The sequence below is a fragment of the Chionomys nivalis genome, chromosome 5 (genome assembly GCF_950005125.1).
Source record: "Chionomys nivalis chromosome 5, mChiNiv1.1, whole genome shotgun sequence".
NCBI classification, from domain to species: Eukaryota; Metazoa; Chordata; class Mammalia; order Rodentia; family Cricetidae; genus Chionomys; species Chionomys nivalis.
The window spans coordinates 100,942,266-100,968,485 of NC_080090.1; the positions used below are offsets into that span (position 1 = coordinate 100,942,266).

At 47.2% G+C, this 26,220-nt stretch overlaps 1 protein-coding gene across 30 annotated transcripts in view; it reads right to left on the reverse strand.

The window, feature by feature from the left end:
* Clasp1 (cytoplasmic linker associated protein 1) overlaps positions 1-26,220 on the reverse strand; it is a 218,241-nt gene that overhangs the window by 84,863 nt on the left and 107,158 nt on the right. For 18 of the 30 annotated variants that reach the window (XM_057769414.1, XM_057769399.1, XM_057769413.1 and 15 more), the window contains exons 9-19: positions 17,109-17,261; positions 15,019-15,092; positions 12,903-12,995; positions 10,954-11,099; positions 9,966-10,101; positions 8,863-8,933; positions 8,303-8,362; positions 6,734-6,811; positions 5,590-5,757; positions 4,794-4,843; positions 3,977-4,147 (exon numbers count right to left, since the gene is read on the reverse strand). In XM_057769414.1, the coding sequence (XP_057625397.1) occupies positions 3,977-4,147; positions 4,794-4,843; positions 5,590-5,757; positions 6,734-6,811; positions 8,303-8,362; positions 8,863-8,933; positions 9,966-10,101; positions 10,954-11,099; positions 12,903-12,995; positions 15,019-15,092; positions 17,109-17,261 (1,200 nt within the window). Of the gene's footprint in view, positions 1-1,720; positions 1,745-2,207; positions 2,256-3,976; positions 4,148-4,793; positions 4,844-5,589; positions 5,758-6,733; positions 6,812-8,302; positions 8,363-8,862; positions 8,934-9,965; positions 10,102-10,953; positions 11,100-12,902; positions 12,996-15,018; positions 15,093-17,108; positions 17,262-26,220 lie in introns of all 30 variants that reach the window. The other 12 variants (XM_057769402.1, XM_057769409.1, XM_057769394.1 and 9 more) reach the window with 3 other exon arrangements.

Genomic DNA, 26,220 nt, shown 5'->3' on the forward strand with positions numbered 1-26,220 from the left:
TCTCTCTCTGTAGCATGGGTTGGCCTTGAACTTGCTGCAATACTCTTTGCTCAGCCTCTCAAGTACTAAATATAGGATTGTGCCACCATACCCAGTTTGGCTTTTTTTTTTTTTTGTCTCGGGCATTAGAGATTGTAAAATATTTACTATATTTAAAGGCTCACAGCTGGAACCTAGCTCAGCGGTAAAGTAGCTGCTTCTGTGCTCACACATACACTCGGGTGTGCAAACGTACCAATAAATAAATGTAACTCAAAACCATTTTAAGCCTATTTCTCTATTTTCCTTTTTGACTACTGAGAACCTAGACTATGGCCTCAGGAACAGTAAAACTGAGAATGTAGCTCAGCTGGCAAAATGCTGGCTCAGCACGCTCAAAAGCCTGCCTTGATTTCCAGCACTGATGAATGCAGACGCAGTGGTGCACAACCGAAACCCCAGCCTCGCTTGGGAGGAGGATCAGACCATCAGGTCAACTTTGGCTAGATAGAGAGTTTGAGGCCTGTGTGGGCGACATGAGACCCTATCTCCAAACAAAATGAAAGTATACATACGAATACTCTGCTGGAGTGGGGAAGAGAGCTCAGTGGTTAAGCACTTGCCATATAAATGTGCCAACCTGAGCTCAGGACCCAGGGATTCCACATGATGGAAGGACAGAACTGACTCCTTTGGGAACTGCCCACCACTTGCCCCACAGCACACAAACCTGCACTCACACACACACTATACACACACTAATAAGGAAACTTTACAAACTACAGAGAGCTGCCCTGCTCAAACCTAGGCTCCTTTACATGGTAGCCACCTCACAACTACAAACTGAAGAGACTGCTCTCCACTGCTGCAGGCAGTGTCTGGAGGTCTGGGGCCGAGCACTGCCTCTGATAGGCAGCACTTTACACGCGACTGTGGAAGCAGTATCCTGCTTTCTCCCCAGAAACCCAGGGAAAGGTACGAGGTCTACCCGCCGATAATGTAAGGCACTGTTAGCGCAGTGCACCGGCTGGGTCTCAAGGACAAAGAACAAGGCAAGAACTCAGCAAGAGCTTCTTGGCCTAAAATGTGGATCATGGGGAAGTGGGCATGCCCGTTTCTCTCCGTGGTGTGGACTGCAGAGCTCGGCAGAGAAGGCTCTCATGTGACTGGCAAGAGGATCGGTGTGCGCAGACGAACAAACAGGGTCACATGACACTGACACAAATAAAAACAATATCCCATAATTCAGCAGTGTTCTTCATAGGAGAAAAAAACACCATTAAAAAGATGTCTTTATAGCTTAGTAGAAAAATTTCACCAGCATTGAACCCGAGTACTTGGCCCAGACATTACTTTCAGAACTGGAAAGATGAACCCAAGAGGCCCAGAAAGCAGAGAAGAAAGTGGAGCTCATGTCGGGGGCTTCATGAGCAATAAACCCCAGGGCAGTGGCATACAAGGTGGCATCTGATATCCTCCCCAGTGTGGCCGCAGCACTATCACCGCCCTCAGCACACTTCAGTGCCCCGGTTCATCAAAACAGAGATTAAACAACGAAGGGAAAGAACTGAGGTGGAGGGAGGGCCAGGAGCCGCTGGAGACAGAATGAAGAAGAGGGTGGGGACATCGTGCAACACATCATGCAGGGACCTCAGTGAGGACACGTGGGCACCAGGAAGCACTCGGTGGGAACAAAGGACCAGAGAGACACACACCTCAATCACAGAAACAAACTGCTTACCCTCTGCTTTACTGGTAGTACCGTCTTTAAGCCAATTAAAAAACAAGGGAGGGACAACAGGGAACAGTTAGTAACATTCAGGAAATTAAAAAGCAGAATGTTATTAGCTACTAAAAAAGCAAAATGTACACTTTAAAATAAAGCCAAAAGGGAAACACATTCAAACGCAGAGCAGAGCTGGAAGCCAGCACAGTGTGCCCTCACCAGGAGTTAGCTCTGTCTGCCGTAACACAATTTGCCTTTGGAAAGCAAAACAGAACAGTGGCCCAGAGTCGTGTCACAGTCGACGAGCGTGACTCGGGACCTCCCTTATGTCAACTGCACCATCCTCGGAAGTTCCCACTCCCTGAAAGTTCTAGCAGAAGGGCGTAGAGCAGCGACTAGCTGAGGTTCTACGGTCACCCCAGAGCAGAGTCGAGTGAGAAGCTGAGAGGCTGTAGCAAGGCCTATCCCGACTATGCGCCCAGCACAGCTGTCCCTTCAGTACCTGCATCCAGGCCTACGTACTCCAAGTCTTCCCTCACGTGTCTGGACTCTAGAAGTTTGGAAAACGGTTATCAGCTTTAATGCTCCACTGTGACGAGTCAAGTGCTACGGTCAAACCTACGTGGGGCCTGGGCGCAGTCTCAACTGTGTACTACTTAGCTTTTGAGTCAAGTAGCGGGTGGAGGAGGGGCAAAATCAAGGACACTGGAGGTGCAATTCGTAAGGGGAAGGGGGAGAACAGTGAAGCTGAAGTCTTGCCTGGAGAGGACACCCTGCACTGAGAATGTCCTCAGGGCTGCTGAAGGCTCACTTGTCTGTCACCAGACCCAACTCTGAGATTCCAGCAGCAATGAGGAAATCTAACCAGGCCTCAACCAAATACCCCAGATGTGTACAAGTCAGCAGTGATCCCGGATATGCCACTAAAGGTCGGCATGAACTCATCAAGCAAATGCTAACTAAAAATACTAACAGTGGGGCCATTACTATGGGAGGCAGGGGCAAGATGATCTCTGTGAGCTGGATGACAGCTTGGTCTACACAGTGAGTTCCAGGCTAGCTGGGGTGATACAGTAGGGCCCTGTCTCAAAAACAAAAACAAAACAAACAAACAAAAAACAAAAGTAAAAGTAAATCAAAAGTATTGACACCCTGGTAATACCTAGATTACAGCTCGTTCACCATGGGAGGGAACAGCCCTGGCTTCTCTCTTCACCCAGTATTACAAAACAATACCTTAATATGTATACATTATTGGTGTACTAGTTACCATGAGGAAGAAGATTGCCCATCCTGGGTCTCTTTTCAAGAGAATGTGCCTGGACACACGGTTCCAGGACATACACTGTCTCAGGTTGGTAGGGTTCTTATTTCAACTCTCCTTTCTTCTGCCTTGAAGGGCAATCATTTACAAAAGACCTTCAGGCATTCTACCCACCCTCAACATGTGCCCGAGCCGGATGGCTACCATCACCATGAGGTCATTGGCATAGAAACAGACTCAAAGTTTGCACAGCCTGCTCCCTGGGACAGAGAGAGAACAAGGGGCACCTTCTTTGGCTACGTCCTGTCCCCATGCTTCCAGTCTCAAAAGCACTTTAGAACTGGCAGTGACCTTGAAATTCCTAATGGGCCACGTGAGCAACTTGGTTCTGGTGTTAAACTTAAGCTAAGTCCTCAGGTTTGGGAACTGAATGAGCATCTTGGCATTTACAAAAATATAATGAAAACACCACCAGCCCAGCAGAACAGAGAGGGTGTTCATTGTCAGCTGGCAAGAAAGAAAGCATCTACCATTATGTTAGATACCAGAAATTTGGGAAATCATCAGGAACAATCCTTTGGAGCATCACTGGCGTATGGGTGTTCTCGCCTCAGGAAACATGTAGGTGGAACACTTGCACAACTGTGCTTAAGTTAGCTAAAGGTCCATTACATTCCTTCAGAACCCCGTTACCCCTCCCCCACTAAGAGATACTCAACTACAGGACACGTGAGTCCTCACTGACCATCTTGGCTCTGTCCCCACCAGTGGGAAGAGGAAAGCCAGTACAGGCACGAGGACCGCACAGCCTGAAAGCACACATGCCTTACAGAACAGGCTGATGTTCTAGAGAAAGGGGACACCAGATAGGACACTGGACAGACGGTGGCTGGGAAGTATCCCTTAGTGCCATTACTTAGACTTTAGACCACCCTGCAACAGTGAGGCTCCCCTCAGCCAGAGGCCTGTAATCACTGGGGCAGGGGGACAAGAGGGAGCCTGGTTACCTAAAGATGCATAGGACCCTGGAGGCAACGCTGCTGCAGAGCTGAAGGCGGTGGAGCCCGAGGATGAGGAGACTTTGGATTTGGCACTGGCTGCTGCGTTCACGTCAATATCGCTTCGGGATCGCTGGAGGGATCCTGTCGTTGACACAGATTTGGTACTAACTGTAGAGGCTTTAGTGGTAAAGGAAGAGGAGTCAGGAAGGACTGAGCACGTGGAAGTTCAAACACATCCTGTTACATGCTGCTCTCTGCTTAGCTTAGAGACAAACACTAAGTTGTAACATATGTTGGTGTCCATGGGCGGAAGGAAATACCTCACTGTCCCCAAGACGGGTTCATGCAATGCAAGGAAAGACACAGTAAGCATGCCTGTGGGGTGCCTACTACTGTTCCAGTCCTAGGAACAGAAAACTATAGGTCTAAGGTTATGGCTACATATGAAATAAAGTTAGGTGTTCCCATCCAGCTATGCCCTCTCTGGAAACACACCCTATCCCAGCTTCTAAGCCACCAAATTGCTGCCCTCACTCTCCCTTTATGTGACCCTAGGAGCAAAAGGACTGGTGGCTGCAGGGGGTGGGGGAAGAGAGGTCACAGAGCCTGACCTCTGTCTGCCTAGCCACCCCGACAATGTCAACAACTGGTCTGGTGTAGTGGAGCCCTGCCGAGGAGCCAGAGGTGGCAGGGTACATGAGCCCAGTTGAGTGGGGAGAAGGGCAGGCCCCAGCTTCCTGTCACTGAACGCAGCCTCAGGGCAGGAACAGGCCTCCTACCGATGCGGTTCAGTGACTCTGTGGTTCTGTGGCTGATCTCTTACCTCTGGATGTGGTGCTGCCGGTGGGACTTCTCTTGGCAGAAAGGGGCCGGCTGCAAAATGCACACACGTGTGTTACCAAAGTGTACTTTATCTGCAGTGACACAACACAGCAAAGTGTGCCCGTGGAGAACATCCAGGGTCTTCAGAACTTTCAGGCATTACTTTACCAACCTCACATCTGACAGAGTGCTACCATTATGTTTGGGATGAATGACCTTTCAAACAGAACAAAACAATAACAGGGGGGCTGGAGAGATGGCTCAGTGGTTAAGAGCACTGACTGCTCTTCCAAAGGACCTGGGTTCAATTCCCAGCACCCACATGGCAGCTCACAACTGTCTGAAGATCCAGTTGCAGGGGATCTGACACCTTCACACCAATGCACATTAAATAAACTATAGAAAATATTTAAAAAAAACCCTAAAAAAAAAAAAAAAAAAAAAAAAAAAAAAAAAAAACAATAACAGGGACAGAGGTCAAGTGCAGGGCAGACATGCAGGTGCAGTTCCGTGTCTTTCCAGGCCTGTCTCTGGGCACGTTCGCATCCTCTTGGAAGACTCCTTATGTGTACAGTTCACAGTGCTTTATAGCTCTATGCTGTGGCAGAGGGGAATGAGTCTGCGGCAGAGTCCAAGGCCACACTTCTCACCTCCCCGACAGTATGACCTAGAACTGGAATCTACCTTGACAGCTGGGACGCTTTAGCAGGTACCCAGGTGAAAACAGTGTGCGCTTCTGTGTAGCCAACTTTTAGTAGAGCAGACTGCACTGTGGGCAGCAAAGCCAAAGCCCTTACTTGAGGCTCTCCTGAGAGCTGGACGAGGATCGGTCTGACTGAGGCAGAGACACGATGCTGTCCGAGTTCTTCAGGTGGGACTGCAGGGCCTTCTGGTAGGAGGACTCCAGCGTGTGGTACAAGTGCTCTGCTTCTCGGCTGAAGTGACTGTGGAAACCCCAGTAGCATCTAGGAAAAAGACGAGCCCCGGGCTGGTCAGGACCCCGCTGAGCGCAAGTGTGCTTCATGCAGCATCTCTGGGACTCGAGGCCTCCCTTTATCTGCTAGGAGGAGCAACGGGGCACAAGGCCAGAGGCCTCGGACAAATCCTGGCTTTACAGTGTACAGCTTAAATCTAAAAGGCCCTTTTACTTCTTTACTGATGTGGTGGTGGGGTGGGGAGGCCACAGCACACGTGGGGACGCGAGGACAACTGGGAGTATGTAGGCTCCAGGGACTGAAGTCAGGTCAGCAGGCTTGGGGGCAAGCGCCTTTACAAGGTTGAGCCATCTTGTTCCTTGCCAGCTTTTGATGCTGGAGAAATAACTTCTCTGAGCTGTTGTGTCATTTATAAAACGGGAATTAAAGGTTCTAACTTGGAAGTCAGTAGGCCCTATGACCTCTGGGAAGGTACTAGATTGAGGGCCATAACCACACGACTGAAGCATTTTCAGTTCCGCTGGGAGTCTGAAACTGGACATTATCACCACGACAACCCTGGCATCAGTCAACCCAACTCCCCCTCCCATAATTCATGCTTGCTTAAGTGACCATTTCATGTTTTCAAACAGGATGCCCAAGAAGAGGATACTCTGTGGCTGTCATCTCCCGTGGTACCGTGGTCAGGAACACCGAGTTGTACGGCTCTCGACAGCTCGGTAAATGAATACAGAGTGCGAACCAGCACTACTGACCATTTCTGTTAAGTTTGAAAACAAGCATCCTACTGTCAACCTCAGCCCTATTTATGCTCCGTTCCACTGAGGCGCCCACCTAAAGAGCAAAACATCCACAGAAACTTAGGGAAACATGCTAAAGTGGACTTCTGGGGTCACATTTAACAGTTATAATTAACAACATACGCTTGATAAACCAAGATGATTGAGTAAGGCAAACCATACAGTGGGTTGGGTCTGAGGGCTAACATGGGCCAATAGCAACTTACTTTCTGGCTTCTATTCTTGCTTCAGAATCGGCATCGTGGATTCCTTTCTTTATCGTTTCCGCTAATACTGATATGTGTCTAGATATTTCGGAAAGACAGTAATGGTAGTCACTAAGCAGACAACTTTAGTGGGTGAAAACAGGCTTGTGGAACCAAGTTCAAAATAACAAGGAGGGTCTGGTGGCTTCATGCCAAAGTCAGTCAAGTAACACAGCCGAGAGGCTAAGAGCATGCCCCACCGCCCCTTGCCAGTGCCCTCTCTCCCATCCCAACCTACTCTCAAAGAAGGGTGTGGATAGCACTACTTTTAAATCACGACTACTTTGTGAGCCATACTTATTTAGCTTTTGAGAAGCAAAGAAGTTCTACACTCTTCATCCACAATCCATGTTATTCGTGGCCAGCACCTCAGTTAATGTGGCGTGCCTATCTCTTACCCCTCCGCCTTGTTAAGAGAAAAAAAAAAATCTTGGGCAGGATGACACAAAGATGTCTGGGACAAAAGTGCCAGTGACGTGCACATTAGAACGGGAGAATCTCCTTAAACAAGAAAGACAAGATCTCCCCCAAAATGCTGTCTTCATGACACCAAACACCACACCTCTGCTCTTTTCTCAGTTGGCGGGCAGCCTCAGTTTCTCAAAACCAGGGCTTCCGATTAGTTGCTTAGGAGATTGGGCTGAGTCTTAGTTTTGATTTCTATCATCACTGGGATGGATTTCCTTGCATCTGTTATCACTATGATGAAACCAACTGACAAACTGTGATGCCCACTCAAAACTGTGGCACACTTCTCCCACCTGCTGTCTCTTAACTCAGAGCACAGGTACCTGAAACAGACAGGAGCTAAAAATATCAAACAAAAAAGAACAACACGTGGTTGTTTAGAGACCCTGACACAGCGCTACTTTTAAATTCTGATATGTAAAAGCAGTCAGCTATAGCCTGCCATAAAAACAGCGCTGACCACGACAGGGTGAATCGTCCTACAAGGCATCAGAAGAGGGCAGCAGCGCTCAACCCTCACTAAGCTGCCAACAGAACCTGCACCACTACTGCCCTCTACCGCGTAATAATGGTAATGCATACTGTCAGCTGGAGGCAAATAAGTTTTGTTTCATTTTTCCTAAGACATGACCCTTAGCCCAGGCTGGTGTTAAAACTCCCAATGTATCTGAGGATGACTTTGAACTTTTGACCTTCCCTCCCTCCTGTGCTTCCCCCCCACCCCCTGCTTCTCTCTCTCCCCCTTCCCTTCTCACCTCCTCCATCTTCTCTCAGTCGGGATTATAGGCAGTTTATTTAAGAGTGGGGATGAACTCAGGGTTTCTTATATGCTAAGTAAGCACGCTACCAACTGAGCCACACAAGCTGTATCATACTAGTGTCTGGAAGGATGACATCCCTAAAGCTTCTCCACTATGAAGTGGCTCACATCAGCAGAAACAATGGTCCCTTAGTGACACATGATTCACTCCTTCCTTACACAAGACGGGGTGGACGGCTTGCTGGGGCGCTCACCCCCAAAACTCTCAGGCCAGAGGACGGCTCTGAATCACAGGGGCTTACCTTTCCAGTGAATGTGTCTGCCATTCTTGTAAAAGCAAATCTAAAAATTCAAAACAGCGCCTGAAACGTGGCAAGAAACACAGAACTTAGTAAGGTGTCTGCTGGTGAAACTAAACAGGCAAGAAACACAGAACTTAGAAAGGTGTCTGCTGGTGAAACTAAACAGCTTTTCGCTTCTGCCAGTCTATCCTTTGAGTAAGTTTCATTTAAGGGGGAGAAGAGGAAAAGGAGGAGTAAAGAAGAATCAGAAATAAAGACTAGGCCAACAAGGTGGTTTTGAGGGTCGCGCACACGCGCACACACATACACACACACACACACACACACGCACGCACGCACGGCAGAAGACAACTTCTGAGAGTCCTGGGGATGAACTCAGCGCCTTACCCACTGACCATCTTGCCAGTCACAGAACATTTTACTGATTTTGGACCAAGAAGCAGCTGTTACTTAAATAATAACAACTTCAGATTCAAAACTTGATCCATGGAAGGCGATCTGGGAATCATCTTGTTTTTCAGACACTGACAAGACAATCAGGAGGAACTTTCAACACGCACCTTCTAACTGCAACAGACTTCGAGGTACAGTTGCTTGTTATGACAGGAATTAGCCGAGGGATGTGCGTGTGCTGCGGAGAGAGGCGAAAACAGGTGAGCACTGGAACACAGACAGGACAGGACGCAACAGACTGACCTCACGGCACGTGGACGCTCGGTCTAAAATGTCTGCTGGCGAAGGGAACACACAGGCCACTAGAGAACTGGCAGAGCCAGGACAGATGACAGGATGATGTGTCGGGAGTCACGGCAGTCTGAGGTAGGAGGCCTAACGCATGCCAGCAGCTGAGACAGTATGCATCCATAAGGCTCCTCATGCTGCGCCATCCTGACACTGTCTCAATGGAAAAATACAATGGCTCTGGTTTTAATATTACAAGTAAGGGCAAACACAAACAGTAAGAATGAAAATAATACCAAACATCCTTTGGGGATAGAGCACATCCTGCAGAGTTTCAATTTTTTTTAATTATATTTATTTATTTACTCTGTGTAGGTGCATGAGTGTGTGAGTGTGTGTGTGTGCTTGTGTGTGAGGGCACATGTGCAGAAGTCAGCGGCAACTTGTGGGAGTTGGGTCTCCCTCCACCACGTGGGTCATGAGGATTGAACTCGGGTCCTCGGGCTTGGTGGTAGGCAGCTGCCTGAGGGTGGCAGAGAGGAGGATAAACTACTCTTCCTGAAAGCACACATGAGGATTATCAACACTTGGTCGCTGCTCACATTAAAGTGCTAGAAAACTCAAGCAAAGAAAGAGTTCCAGTTCCTTGCATGCTGAATTAGTAAAATGAGTTTCAGGTAAGCAGAAGCCATAAGCACCAAGTAGCTAACGTGGAAGAACAGAAGTGACGGAGGGGAGAGACAAGTACTTAGAACCAACGGCAGGTTGACAAAGGCGTGCCTGTCAGCGGCTGCGCCAGCCCACAAGACACAACACAAATCCTGCAGTGTGGCCGCCCCCATCGTGGCAGAGAGACACTGCTGCAGGGGCAAACAGATGGCAATGGCACAGACACCCCCTCGGGGGGAGGGCCTGCTATATCCCATCAGCCAGCGGGATCTACCACTCTTGTCCTTCATAGGTGGCCCCATGACATACTTACCCGAATGATTAGCCTGACAGCTACAACACCAGAAGTAGCCATAATTTTGGCACTGTTTGGGATTAAATTAAAGATAGTTGGCATAATGGCTTCAGCTCCATGATCAAACTTATTTCCCAGAACTGACGACAGATGCCTGCGATAAGAAAGGAGCAGATGTAGTCACGTTCTCTCACACAGGGAAGCACAGAGACTCTCCACAGCTGACAGCCCTCCTTCACAGTTCTCTTCGAGATAAAAGGTCGAAGACACCTCAAAATGTTCAAGCAAAGAACCTGGTGAAGCCATCCACCAACAAATGTTTCTTAACAATTTCCAAGTAAGTATACAAGAGCAATATCAACCCCGCCAAAACCAAAGATGCACTAATAAACATGGAGCATGAACCCAATGCTTGCCCCGTCTGATTTTATTTTTGTTTTGTATATAAAACATGATGCCAGGATCTGCCTGCCCTAAAACTTTATACAGTTACAATGCTTGCCAGCCGCTGTGACTACTGCTTTAATATTCTGAAGCATGCAAACACAGCACTTAAGTTTGGCTAGAGCTAAGACAGTATTGCAGCCTCTTGTTCACTCTCTCTCTAGCCCCGAGTACCGCAGGGCTCTCCACGACAGGCATGTGCTCCAGCACTAATGGCACCCACAGGCCTGCACTTCCTTCATTGCTATAGCACTCTTCAAGAAACAAACACGAGGCCTAATGCACATATACCCTGCAGGCTAAGGTCATGAAACGATCTCACAGACAGAATTCCATAGGATTTCATTTTTCTATTAGTAGTACAATAGAGGCATCAGAGACGCATGCCAGTGAGTATAATTTAAGATCCAACACTGTACATAACTGGGAAGCAGCTACTCTAACAGAAGTGTTAACAGGCTAGGGTCTTGCAGACCAGCGAGAGGTGACCCCGCTGACATGCCCGAGCAGTTATCTCTAAGAACAGTGCGGGTGAACGGAACGCATTGCACGCAGTCCTTACCCCAATGTGATGCAAGCTTCCCGCACTACCTGAGACCGCAGGTCCTTAGCAGAGAGTTTGAAGGCCCCATCCAGAAGACGCAAGTGTTGAAAGAAGTTATCGTACTCGGCAGCCCCAGCCAAGAGCAACGACCTCATCTTTTTTAGCTAATGGGATGAGAAAAGTCAGAGGTGTGGGAAACATTGTTAAACACTGAATCTACATAACAAAGAAGCCATCAATATAATATAAATAAAAGTTAACTGATAATAGGAACAATTTTTTTAAAGAAAATATTTGTGTGTGTGTGTGTGTGTGTGTGTGTAGTTTTGTCTGTGTGTGCATGTGACATATTTATGCAGGTGTCTGCTGAGGCCCAAAAGGGTGTTAGAGCCCCTGGAACTGGAGTTACAGGTGGTTATAAGCCACCTGATATGGATGCTGGGAACCAAGCTAGGGTCCTCTGTAAGCTTAACTGCTGAATTTATATCTCTAGCCCCTATCTTTGCAAAGACAACTGGACAGCTAATTATTACCTAATGTACAATGAACAAACTAAATCACAACTAAGACTCCATTCTAAAATGCAGTACCCATAATAAATGATTTTCTTTTTTTTTTTTTTTTTTTTTTTTGGTTTTTCGAGACAGGGTTTCTCTGTGGTTTTGGAGCCTCTCCTGGAACTAGCTCTTGTAGACCAGGCTGGTTTCGAACTCACAGAGATCCGCCTGCCTCTGCCTCCCAAGTGCTGGGATTAAAGGCGTGCACCACCATCGCCCGGCAATAAATGATTTTCTTAAGAACATTTTAGGTGTGTGTGTGCGCCTGCACGAGTCTATGTGCAGTACAGGCACACAGGGGCCTATGGAGGCCAGAAGGGGCATTTGTTCCCAGAATGGGATGACGAGCACAGTGCTCTAACTGCTGAGCCAAGCCAGCTCTCGAGCCTTTAAGCTGCTGAGTTTTTCTTGTTTTTGTTTTTTATTTGTTTGCTTGCTCTTTGGACCACATCGCTCTATGTAGCTCCGGCTGTCCTAGAACTCTATGAACACCAGGCTAGCTTTAAAGTCATGGAGATCTGTCTGTCTGCGTGCCTGTCTCTGCCTCCCAAGTGGCATGTGCCACCACTCCCAGCAACTTGGAATTTTTAAAAAAAGCCGGGCGGTGGTGGCGCACGCCTTTAATCCCAGCACTTGGGAGGCAGAGGCAGGCGGATCTCTGTGAGTTCGAGACCAGCCTGGTCTACAAGAGCTAGTTCCAGGACAGGCTCCAAAACCACAGAGAAACCCTGTCTCGGAAAAAAAAAAAAGTAGGGCTGGGTGTGGGAGCGCATGACCATTAAGGCCACCATTCCACATGCTAAAGCAGGAGATCCCAAGTTCAAAGCCAGCATGGGTTACACAGCATGTAATTTTTATCATTAATTCTTGTCAACTTGACATAAACTAGAGTCATCTGGAAAGAGGGAATCTCAACTGCCTTCATCAGATTGGCCTGTGGGTATGTCTTTGGACATTTTCTTAACTGATGATTGATGTGTGAGGCCTAGCCCACTGCAGGTGACGCCCCTGGGCGGGAGGTCCTGGGCGGGAGGTCCTGGGCTCTGTAAGGAAGCAGGCTGAGCAAGGCAGAGACCAGCAGCACCCTCCCGTCTCTGCTTCAGATTTCCCTCCAGGTTCCAGCGCCCAGCCCTGCCCTAGCCTCCTTAGCAGTGGACTGTAACCCGTGAGACAAAGAAACCCTTCTTTTCCAAGCTGCTCTTCGTCATGGGGTCTACGCGGCAACAGAAAGCAAACTAAGATGTAGTGAGACTACCTTGAAACAAACTCAAAAACCAAAGCTCACAGCAAACAATGAAACCAAGTGAGGTGAATCACCACAAAAATAAGATGTACAGATGGTAACTGACGTGCACGGAAATAGGGAAGCACACAAACACGTGTAATGGAAGCCAGGACAGCGGCACTTACAGCATTGACCCTCTGTTCCCAGTCATGCTTGTCATCCGACAGGATTTCTCTAATTTTGTTTATCGATTCCTCGAGGTCTCGGCTGGAGTAAATCTGGAAGCAAAATTAATTTATACTTAACAAAAGACAATGTGCCCAATTAAGATGAATTTTAAATACATGAAGTCAAGGAAGCAGAATAAAAGAAACTCTCACTCCAGGTGAGGAATTCTCTGGGCATGTTCATCTCAGTGAGCCCACACCCACAATCAACGGGAACTCTAGATTTGCTGCCACGCGTACACAACCTTGCTCTGGACATCTTTACTAGAAATGTAGCAAAGGAATTTGTGTACAAAGAAAGCAACAGAGATACCTTCATTAGTCATTTTTCATTTTTTAAAAAAACTTATTACTGAATACATATGGGGGGACAAGAGGTGGGGCAGGTGTGCCATGGTGCACTGCAACTTCAAGCAACCACTCAACTTCTCCTGTGAGATTCAGGAATCAAATTCAGGTCATCAGGTGTCTGGAGCATCGTCTAACCGGCTCTAACTATCACCCTGAGCCAGCCTGCAATCATCTGAGAGGGAAGCATCAACTGAGGGGCTGCCTAAGCTAGACTGGCCCGTGGGGATGCTGGTGTGGAATTGTCTTGATTGTTGATTGATGCAGAGGGACCCAGCCCACTGTATCAGCAGCAGAGCAGGGGCTCCTGGACTGGCTAAGAAAGCTAGCTAAGCACGAGCCTGAGAGAAAGCCAGCAAGCAGCATCCTCCATCACTCCTGCTGGATTTCATTGGTTGTGAGTGAATTTCCTGGGTAGGTACAGTAGTGTGAACAGCATGCAGGCCCGCCATTTAATTCCTGCCTTGACCTCCCGCAATGACGGGATGTGATCTGGAATGAGCCAGATAGATCCCCTCCTTCGCTACTGCTTGTGGTCAATGTAAGGGAAACCACTGCACCAGCTTACAGAGCAAGCTCTTGAACTCTCACTTAACACTTTCAAATCTACTCGCTGGTCCTCAGTCCTACTGCGAGACTTCCATCAAGAGGGCCAAGGATGAACCTAAGCCCGCGGAGCCTGCCACCTGATGGGGCAAGGAGAGTGGCAGGAGGCGACCTAGCAAGTGCTGCAGGACTTCACAGCACAACACACAGAACCAGCCCCAGTCAGAACAGAGGATACAGGCAGAGGGCAGGCCCCAGTCCTTCATTTGTTAAGTGGAGCATCCAAGATAGTGTAAACCAGGCTTCTACGAACCACACTCTTCAGTGTTTTAGGTGTCAAAACTTAGTACACATTTCCAAGAAAAAAAATCTTAAAATATATGTCTTTCTTCTCTAACCAATCACCAATGTCTCTTTTCTGTGACCCGATAAACTAACTTCCTGCACAGAGACATCTTTCCTGTTCTTCCGGAGATATCAAACAGGACCAGGCCTTCTGTTCTTGTCAGATACTTACAGGGCTCCCACACTCTCTAATCTGTCCCTGAGGTTTCACACTGCAAGGTAAAGGACTCTGCAGTGGTATCACGCTCTGGACATGAGTGCTCCCAAGGCCCACTGTGTGGAACGGTGAGGAGCGGGGTGTGTGTGTGTGTGGCTGACAGGCAGTGGGCCCTTTAAGGCCTTTGATCCGTGGGGAAGCAATTCTGAAAAGATTGTTATAAGAGCCTGAGCTGACTCCACCCAGGCCTCTGTCTGCTGGTCTGACAGGAGTTGCCTGCTGTCCCACGGCCATCTACCCGACACCATGAAGCATTGCTGTTGAGGCGTGGTTCTCGAGCCTGCTCCATATACTCTGTACTTTGGGGCTCCAAAGTTATGAGCTGAATGGATCTTTTCACTTTAAAAACCTAGCTACCTCAGGCATTTCACTGCTGTAACACAGAGCTAACTGATATGGGTACCGGGTATGTGAAAAATGAAATCTGAAGACTTTCTAACTTGGTCTCCAAAAAAAAAATTATTTATTTTTCTTGTGTGCCTGTGTATGTATCATATTTATAGGTTCCTACGGAAGACAGAAGAGGGTGTTATATATGCTGGAGCTGGGGTTACGGGCAATTGTGAGCCATTTCTTGAGTCACTCCCCTGCCTTCAACAGCAGCACAGACACACTGACCTGCACTACGGGCACATCATCAAAGGCTTTAATGAAATCCTCTTCATCCACAGCGCCAGCACCTTCTTTTGCAGCTGTTAAAACAAAGACAGCATGAACTCGACACTATAAAAAACATCCTACAGAACTGTACATACACTCAATAAGCTCGACACTATAAAAAACATCCTACAGAACTGCGCATACACACAACTGAAACTGAATTCTGGAACATTTAAAGCGCATAACACAGATTGAGTTCACTTATGTGCATGAGCTTGCGCGTAGCTGTGTGCACTGTGCATGGGTGCACACAGAGGCCAGAGAGCACTGGAGCCTCTGAGCTGCTCACAAGCAGTTGTGAACCACCGGATGTGAGTACCAGATGCCAACTCTGGTCCTCCGCAAGAACAGCCAGTACACTCACCGCTGAGCCATCTCTCTGGTCCCTCACATCTTTAGCTATCAGTTCAAGTCTCTCCCACAAAGCTGAGTTAAAATGCCTTGTAGCCGGGAGGTGGTGGTGCACGTCTTTAATCCCAACAATCAGAAGGCAGAGTCAGAAGAATCTCTGTGAGTTTGAGGCCAGCCTGGGCTACAGAGTGAGTTCCAGGATAGTTAGGGATGTTACACAGAGAAACCCTGCCTCAAAAAACTGGAAGAAAAAAAAAATCCTTGTACACTTAAAACAAAGGCAGGGCTGAAGGCAAATCTGGCCCCATGGGGGCTTCCGGAAGGACTGGTGAGGAAAATGTATTTGGATCACATTGAGACTGTCTGACCACTCCGTGCAGCCACAGGAAGAAATGCCAGGTATGGGAGTGAACCCCATACGTGACAACTCTGTTGTTTTATTCCCTGTGCTCATCCTTGAAGTGTCAACAGTGACATATATAGATTAGCATGTCTGCTCTCTTATCAGACATGTGACTTGCTGTTAGGGCCCTGCTGGACCCGCTAGAGAAGATAAAACAACAAACGGCCAGCCAGGTGGCAGTAAACGTGCTCGCACGACAGGCAGCGATGCAGAGCAGAGTGCTCCTAGTGCTTTGCCATGACTGGAGCAGTGAGAGCGCGTGCGTGGGAGGAGCTATGGCCCCTGAGCCCACAGAAGCCACAGACCAGGAACTTGAATGCACTCGGGGTCACGGTGCTAAGCAAAGGATGAGGGCACAGCTGAGGGCAAAGCCGACCCAATGGAGGCTTCGGTGGGGAGGGGCATTAGGGGAAAGCAGAAGGGCAGGTGAGATGGCTTAGCAGGCAGAGGAACTTGCCACCAAGGCTGACGATCTGAATTGCTCCCTGAAACCCACATCACAGAAGCAAAAGAACTGATGCCCCAAAGTTGTCCTCTGACCTCTGCAATCATGCCCAGGCATACAGATGTATGTATGTACATGCGTGTGTGTGCACGCACACACACACACACACAGTCTTGATATATGCTTCAAGGGAGGTGAATGAGACACTGACATTATTCCCCTTCATAATAGCTGAAGAGATGGCTCAGAGGTCAAGAGCATTTACTGCTCTTGCACAGAACCCAAACTGGTTTACAATCATCTGTAACTCCAGTTCCAGGGGACCTTATGCTGCAGGAACAAGATATGTACACAGTGACACGCATACATGCTAGCAAATATTCATGCACATAAAACAAAAGTAAATCAGTCTTTTAAAATGTGAATTTTATGTTAAATAAACTCAACAGTAAAAACAACTAGCAAGAATAACCAACATATGAAGCAAAGTAACGCTGCTCTTCCTGTGGCCAACACAGCTTCCAGGGCAGGATGCTTGGGTTGGAGAGACACAGCAGCACCTTGTGGATCCAGTCAGGATACTGTCATTCCAGGACACACCACCAGGGGGCAGCACTCCTGTGCCTCCTCCCTCAGGCTTTCACTGAGCCTACTCTGGCTTTCACAGCTGTGGCATCTAAACTGCATTGCCAGCTCATCAGCATCAACAGAGAAGTACCAGGCCAATCAAAGACTGCAAGCAAGAATGTGCACGCGGGGCGAGTTCATGCCTAGGGGGCATGGTAGGCAAGTACTATGACAAAAGATCCCAGAACACCACACAGGACGTCACACAGGATGGGGTCTTACCTGAAGACTTAGATCCAAGACTGGACGACACGAGCCGACGGGTAGTCCCCATGCTAACATTCCTCCGGGAACTAGATGGAGCCTTGGATGAGGAGGAGCTGGCAGAAGAAGGCCTGTTTCCATCCACAGAATCTTCATCATCAAAATTTTTATCTAAAACAGAAGCACAGAAGCCACAGTTTAAAAACCATGTTTTCACTGGGTGGCGATGGTGGCGCACGCCTTTAACCCCAGTACTCGAGAGGCACAGGCAGGTGGAGCTCTGTGAATTCAAGGTCAGCCTGGTCTACAAAGCAAGTCCCAGGATAGTCAGGGCTGTTATACAGAGAAACCTTGTCTCAAAAAACCAAAAAATCAAAACAAAATTCTATGTTTTCACCTATACATAGAACAATCATCAGTTTTAAAAACACAGGTTTGCATGACTGACTGGTATGTAAGGTCCTGGGAAAGCCTAGAATGCAACCACGAAGATGGTGTTTGCCTTCAGGGAGCTAGAATGCTCGCTCGCTCCGATCCTTTCTCTACACATTGTTTTCCCATTTGTAGGTTTTATTGTGTGTGTGTGTGTGTGTGTGCGCGCGCGCGCATGCGTGCGCGCACACACTTATGCATACACATGCACAAATGTGGACACACAGTGCATATGAGGACAGTCTCAAATGTCTGCTCACCTCCCACCTTGTTTGACAGGGATGCTCTTCTGTGTTTTTCCACTGCTGTCTCATGAACCTCGGGGCCTCCCTGCCTCTGGCTACTGTCTCCTCACAGGAGTGCTGGGATTACAAAGATTTGTGCTATTTGTCCAGCTTTTACGTGGGTTCTGGGGATTTGAACTCAAGTCCTCATACTTGAACTCCAAGTACTTTATGCACTGAGACATCTTCATAACCCCATTTTTCAGCCCCACCACCACCACCACCACCACAGAAATACAGGGTCTTGCTCTGTAGCCCAAGCTGGCCTCAAATTCGTGATCCTGAAAGTCAGGATTACTGGTGTGTGCCATCACGCCTTGGAGCACACGCATTTTTTAAAAAATTATAGCTGGACAATATACCTCCTTAAAATTCTAATTTATTTCAATTTTTTTCTTGTGACAAAGCTATTTTTAATGGCTGTAAAGTATTGTGGGTGGAAATGTCTCACTAAGACAGCTACTGTCAGATAGTTTAGCTACATAATACCTCACCATTAGAGACAGGGTTGTAAACTGGCCAGATGACTCGGTGGGTAGAGCCGCCTGCCACCATGCCCAATGACCTGAATTGGATCCCCAGTATCCATATGTTGAAGAGACAGAACTAACACACACAAACTGTCCTCTGACCTCCACAGAAGCACCATGGCACCCATATTCATGAGTATGCGTGTGTGCACACACACAAAATAAGTAAATAAACAAAAATGTAAAAACAGAGAAGGAAATATGACTGGCACAAAGACCTTCCAATAGCTAGTTTTTTGTTGGAATTTTAACCAATTTTATTACTGGGTCAAACAGCATGAAAGTGCTTACTGGTACTACTACGTTCATCCTCTGAAAGCCACAGAAGTGCTCGTTTGCCTGGAAAGTCAAGAAAGTGCCTATCCTGCCCCCACCTCTATCAACACCGGCCACCACTCACAAGCATGCCAGTTATATGGGGGAAAAGCATGCTTTCTGGGCTGCGTTTCCTTTAATGAAGCAGAGTATGTTTTCACTACACTGTTCGTGTTCAAACCTTCACAGCAGCAAGGCTTATTACCTCCTCTGCTGCATTCAAAATTCAAAAGAAAACATATCTGTGGTTCTCAAAATGCAATCTATTTATACTCATTTTAGGTTTGTTTTATTATTATTATTGTGTGTGGGTGGCCATGCACGTGCCACGGTGCACACGTGGTCAGAGGACCACTTTTGGGACATAGTTCTCCGCTCCACTGTGGGCTGGGGGATGAATTCACGGTGTCAGGCTTAGAGCAAGCACTTTTATACTGAATGCCTCGCCAGCTCTATTTACAAACACTTTAATTATACAAATTAAAGTTTATGAACTAAATCTCAAGGGCTTGTGCGTCATTCAGGATGCTAACATGAACCTGGAGAGAATAAGAATAAAAAAGAAGACTGACATCAGTCAGCTAACAATGACGGCCGAGACAGGAGAAAGAGCAACACATGGCAGAGGGCTGGCAAGGGCTCAGCAGGTAGACACTGGCTGCCAAGCCTAACAGTCGCACTCAATCATGGAACACACATGGAACTGGTCATCACAAGTTGTCTTCTAACCTTCACATGTGTTCCACAGCACTGCCTATGTGTATGGGTATATACACACACACACACCAAAAAAATTTAAAACACAATGGGTGGCACCTAATAAAACTTGATCATTCGCCTCCATAAATAGATGCACATATATGCACCCACCCCAACGCCCCCTACACACACAAATTAAAAGGAGGCTATGCCCAATTAAATTCCTTTACATTTACATGCACGCACACATTTATTTAGCAAGTTTATAAAATAGTGGGTTATCCCTTTTCCAAGTTATGTGGGCTAATTCCCCTGGAACTGATGGGCAGAGGTGTCCCACAGACCCCCAAAACAATACAGACTATAGTCATTCTCTTGACTGTCTACGAGAACTTGATGGTAAACCCTCTCACTGCAGACACATGGCATGGAGATATCACTTTGTACTGACAGGAAGCTTCCTCCCTAGTGGCTAGTACTAGAAAGTGCTGTGGAGGCTGCTGGAGTTGGCAGGGGGTCAGAAAGAGTCTTACTGGGCTATGAACCAAGTGACTATAATAATGACCAGCATCGCAAGATAGCCCATGGGTACAATAGTGGCATGAATGTTATGGAGTAACCAAGTACTTTCTAATTAGATATCAGGCCTGCTCCACAGGAGGAGATGCATGCCTGGTACTGCAAATCCACCCAAGAACCTATGGCTGGGCGCTAGCTCACAGGCCTCAGGGGGTGGACCTATGGCTATTATTTTGTTAAATGAATACAGTATCAATCTGTTGTCTAAATTCTTATCTTTCTACTGATGGATTAGTGCAGTTCTCAGATCTCAACAAAGAAATTTCTTTATGCAGTGGGTGGTGGTTAACACAGAAATGCACAACTTAGCAAAGCACAGAGAATAAATGACTGGAGAGTGCCTACTCACAAACGGGACCCTTAAATCACACCCCTCCCCAAGACTGCAGCACCATCGTGGACGGGGCAGAAAGATCCCAGAACTGAGATTAGACTGGAGCAAAGCGGCATCTACTGCACATAACAGGACCACTGCACAAGACCCACACAAGATCAAGCCAGCCAGCACTCCAGCATGGAGTCCCACTGCAACTGAGGAGCTGGCTTCTGCGGGGAGGGAACCAGTTCTCCAGAGGAGAGGCTCCAGTGGATGGCCCATCACCACAAGTATACTGGCAGCAGAAACTGAAATTGGAGGGTTATTAAATTAAAAAAAAAAAAAAGACACAAAGTTGGGGGAGCAGAGAGATGGCGGTGCACCTGGGAGGGTTTAACGAGGAGCTGGGGTGAATATCATCTAAGTATAGTGTATGAATTTCTAAGTGAATATTAATTTTTTCCAAAGAAGAAGGAGGAGGAAGGAGGGAAAGAGGGAGTGAGTTTGGACAATCAGAAAGGAGCCCAGTTTCAGTAAACTGGAAAATTCTCATCTGTAGAAAGGATCATTCCTTAAAAGGCAAATGTGCCATTTACATAAGTGACTGGTGACAGAGAGGCTCCAGAGATGTCCCAGATGCAGAGAGACAGTCCTGGGTTCTTGACATATTTCAGTATTGCTCAACTAAATCACAATGCACACTGCTACCTGTTAGCAACTGTTTTGTTTTTGTTTTACAAGATAGGATCTCACTATGTAGCTCTGGCTGTCCTGGAACTCACTGTATAGACCAGGTTGGCCTGGAGCTCAGAGATCTGGCAGTCTCTGCCCCTGCTCCTCCTGAGTGCTGGGATTCAAGGCCTCCTCCACTACACCTTGAATGCCCAGCTTCTTCGTGTGTCAGCTAAGCAGACTGCTTTTGGAGTAAACGTGTGGAAAGGAGTATTTCTAACTGTGCAAGCTTTGCTATCACACTAGGTTCGGGTCTTCACACAGTGTATGCTACCCACAGAAAATGGTCTTCCAGAAATATACATTCTCCTGGCCCAAAGAAAGAATCCATTCTATCTTCAGCCACCAGCGGGAACACGACTTTCCCACAGCTACTCCCGCTGTCTTGATCTCAGGATAGGAACCAGGAGTAAGCTAACTGAAGCCTTCAGTCCCCAGCCACCTTCAGTTCTTCAAAGTGGCTTGATCCTCATCTCTCCTCCCACAGCACTGGGACAAGACATTCCAAAGGCGCGTGAGGTTTCCACAGAAAGGCAGTGAAGCTCTCGCCTAACCCTCAGTAACCCCCTCCTGGCAAGTCCGTTCAAGATAAACCTGAGCTCAAACGGAAAGGTCTGTTGGTGGGAAACAGCAGCAAACCAGTGTGCCTCTTGGAAGGATGGAGAAAAGATGAGTCTAAAACAACAGAGAGGATCCTGGGGAAAAGAAAAGGCTGGAGTACCCAGTCATCCGTGAACTTAGAGCCAAACCAGCAGAATGAGAGTTACCAGTACAGCACAGCCTAAGAACTGGATCTTAACCAGGAAGTGTGGTGGTACCAAGTCCCACACAAATGTCGTGCAGCAAAAATAATGAACAAGGGTCAGCAAGATGTCTTAGCAGCTCAGGGTGGTTGCTGAGCAAGCCCTGAGTTTGATCCCAGGAACCCATACAAAGGAGGAAAGAATCAGTTTCAGAAAGCTGTCCTCTGACTTCTCTATGTGCATACACACACACACACACACACACTCAACTCAGAATAGTCAGAAAGACCATCCTGTGTCTAGAGGTGAGCGGAGATGTCAGTCTGACACAGAGATCAAGTCTGGCTGAGGAAGTCAGAACTGTAAGCTCTGGGTTCTTCTGGAGAGCTTCAACATTCTCATTCAGAAGAACCAAAACATCGAAATGTGTGTTCAATGCTCATCTCAGGAGGACCAGGACCTAAATGAAATGGTCCTGTCCTCTCTTTGGGCAGGCTTTGATGGGGGAAGCCCACAGAAGGAAATGTCTGGCTCTCTGAAGCTGATCTGTACCAGTAGCGGGATCCCAGCAGCCTTCTCCTCGCCGTCCTTGAGACAAGGAAGAAACAGCAGGGTAGCCTAGTAACTAGAGCACACTCAGCACTCCTGAGGCAGAGAAAGCCCAGAGATGGGCTGCTCTCCCACACGCTCCAGCACCCCTTCTTTCTCTATCTTACACAGATCGAGCCCTCCCAAAGTCTACTCTTGCACAACTTAAGTCACAAACTCTAGCACGTTCCCAGTGCATCCTGGGAAACAGGAGACTGCTGCTAGCTTCTAATTGCCACAGGCACCATGTTGTACGCACATATACATGCAAACAAAACACTACTACTACACATAAAATAAATCTTTAAAAATAATGCAAACAGGTAAACTTCTGTTTCCTTGTCTGAAACAATGGGGAGAAGTACACCTGTGTGCTTGCAAGGCTCATCCCGTGCATGGCTGCACCATGCCAATCCCTGCCCTGCCCTGACAGTGCTCGGGTACCTCACCTAACCAGCTATTCACCTCCTCTCAGGTCCGCCCCATCTCATTTGGACAGATGCCAGTCCTGGCAGAGAGGCAAGGCTCCATCCTGCCCATCAAGGCAACTGCACCCATCTCCCTGACTGAGCAGTGGAGAGGGGTCTGTAAGGCTCTGGGAGATGACAGGTATGATGTGGGTCTCGACTGGACACACCTGTGCTTTAGGTTCCCCTGCTGCAGCCCCAGGCTGTGATCTCATGGTCAGCATTCCTTGGTCTACATTCTATCCATGTAACTCTGTCCTGAATCTAAGGTCCTACTGCCCTAAGGTTTTAGTTGCATATTGTTTTGGGTCATTCTTGAGTCAATTTCTAAAATTTTAAAAACATTTAGTTAATTGGTATGTGTTTGTGTATGTGTGTGTGCATGAGTATGTGCACATGCGCGCGCGCACACACACACACACATATGGAGAGATGCCTGTTAGGGACAAAAAAATGTTCCTCACACCTGCACAAGGACACAGAAAGGGAGTGCAAACCTATTCACACCAATCTTGCACTCCCTACCTAGATATGAACTTTCAGCTACTTTTAAGCCCCTCCCAGGGAAACATGACCATATATAGGCTTACAATCACCCATAGTTCAAAATGCGCACAGGGAAAAACAAGGAGACTTAGCCAAAGCTGTAAGAGGAAAAAAAAAGAGACTCCACTCTCTTTTTTTAGGGGTGTGTGTGTGTGTACGCACACATGTGTGGGCAAGCACATGCCACAGAACCTGTGTGGAGGTCAATGAGCTACTTCATTGAGTGGGTTTATATTAGGTCCATGGGTGGAACTAAGTAGCCAGGCTTGTGCAGCAAAGCCTTCCCTCACTGAACTGTCTTTTCTATCTTGAATTTTGTGCTGTGAGATATAGCCCAGGGCAGCCTTGAACTCAGCACGCAGTCAAGAATGACTTTCAATTTCCGAGTCCCACCTCCACCTCCCCAGCTGCTGTTTAAGAATCTAGATGTCTCTCTAATAAACTGCTCTGTGTGAGAGTGTAAGAGTTTGGGTTTGTTTTATTTACCCACCAATGTATATAAGTCTGTGTCTTCACAACAATGTTCATTCAAATCTGAGTAATTCCAAGTCTAAGTATTTGAAAAGTTGTGCATTCAAAGTGAGGGTTCTCGGTGGTCAGAAAACACATGTACTCACAGCAAGTGTCCTGGCTCCTCAGCATCAGCTTGGAGTACTCCAGCAGCTGGATGGATTCACTCTGCTCCAATTATTTACATAATTACAGAGCAAACAGTAACAGACCAAGAATAACTTGCTCTGCACTGCATAAAATTGGCTTTCTGAAGTTCTTTTGATTGCATCCAGGTACCAGAGCAAGCCAAACTGGGTTTCTTGTTGTCTTTTGTTTAAAGAATTGTCCAGTGATCCTAATGCACGGCGCAAGCATGGGCCACACAACTACAGGCTAAAACCAGGAAGTGGGCAAAGGGAAGCTTAAGGGGGGGGGGTCAAGTAGTGGGAGACTGAGAGCATATGTATGGGGGTGTGTGTGATTGCACTACACCCAGTAAAGGGGATTCTGTAAGAGCTTTGTGAATTACAGTTAACAGTTTACCGAAATGGCTTATGGGATACCTGTCCTCACACAGGATCATTTGTGTGTTACCTGGCCTAAGTAAAACCAAGTGAAGGTCCACAGTCCACACCTCCTCCACCATCCTGGCCAGACACCGGCACACTCATCACTGCATTCGGCATTCAGTTTTCCACAGTATCCCACAGCTTCTAAGCCGGTTCTAATTCTCCAAATAATAATCTCTTTGTCCAACTATGACGGAGGACAGTGTGTAAGAAAGCTCACACCCATCTATAAAGCACCCCGAGCTTCCCTCTAAAGCCAGAGGCAATGCACGGCTGTAATTCCAGTTCCGCTGGGATTGTACTAGGCTAATAAACTGGATTCACACAAAACCAAATTTCCTTCTATCCCTCCTATAGAAGTCAGCTTTGTTTCACGCAGAAAGCACACCTCAGACCCTCTGTCCAGAACCCTCTGTTCCACTGTCAAAGGCTAACGTTCTTAGCTGGGCAGAGAACCTAGCAAGACTGGAATAGATTCTTTCTTATCAGCTCCACGAATAATGAACAAAGCAAAAGAACAGTCAGGGTAGCTTAGGCAAGGAATGGGAGACAGTGTTACTGATGTGGAAAGCTACTTCCTTCCTTGGTGTGCTCATTTAAACTCCATGAGGATCTGTTACATTTTCAGGCATTTTGGTAGGTCCTGGATATATGTGTGAGCAAATCATACTAACTGCACAAACGGAGCTTTGCTTTGCGCATGCCAACTAAGTACTCTACTATCAAAGCTGTATTCCAGATCCTTCTCACACCCTCTCCCTGACAAAACCACCACATTTCAAACATAGGAATCTACCCTGATGACCTTATCTTCAAATAATCACGTCTCCAAAACTGGACCTCCAAACAACAAAGTTTTGTGGCGGCTTGAATGAGAATATCCCCTGTAGGCTCATGTATTTGAATACTCGCTCCCTAGTTGGTTGAAATGTTTGAGAAGGATTAAAAAGTGTGGCACGGGCTTTGAGGTTCTCAAAAGACACATGCAATTCTCAGGGCAAGTAAGTGATCACAATCTCTCTTGTGATCTCTTTCCCTCTCTCCTTTTTTTCTCTCTCTTTCCTCTCTCTCTCCCCTAGTGATTGTAGATCAATCAAGATGTGAGCTCTCAGCTGTTCCTCTGATCTACCACTATGGACTCTGACCCTCTGAAACCAGAAGACAAATTAAATGCTTTCTTTTATAAACTGCCTTGGTCAAGGTGTTTTTATCACAGAAATAGAAAAGCAACCAAACTAAGTTTCCACCCTCTGTCACTCCATAGACCTTCAGGCTACGTACGGTAGCTGCTGTTGAATGGGCTCTAGGGATCCAAATTCTGGTCCTCCCGCGTGTGCAGCAAGCACCTGACCCACTGAACTGTTTCTCCAACCTGACAGTGCATCTTTAAAGGAGCATAGGACCTACAGTTTTAATAATTCATGGAAAGGGGGGAGAATGTACATAACATAATAAGACAAAAGCAGAGTTTTATATGGATGACGAAAAACTCAAAGTGTAAAATGAAGTTTTAAACAATAAAAACATCAACACCTAAGACTCTGTGAGATGCCATATTAACAAGAACCACTCAGTGCATATTCTTTCACTGCTTAAATATTCATCCTCTTTTATACCATAGTACTTATTTTACCTTTGACCTTGACCTGAAAGAGTACTGTACCAGGCACTATCAGAGCCAAGCCATCAGATGGACAGTCTTCGGGAATGCCACTCTAATTATCAGCGTGGCCATACTGACCTAGTTCTTCATGACAGCCCCTAGGCAGGCACAAGAACAAGAGAGCTGGAAAGCTCAGAGCCAAATTTGGAAAGGGCTTCCTAACCAAATGTCAATG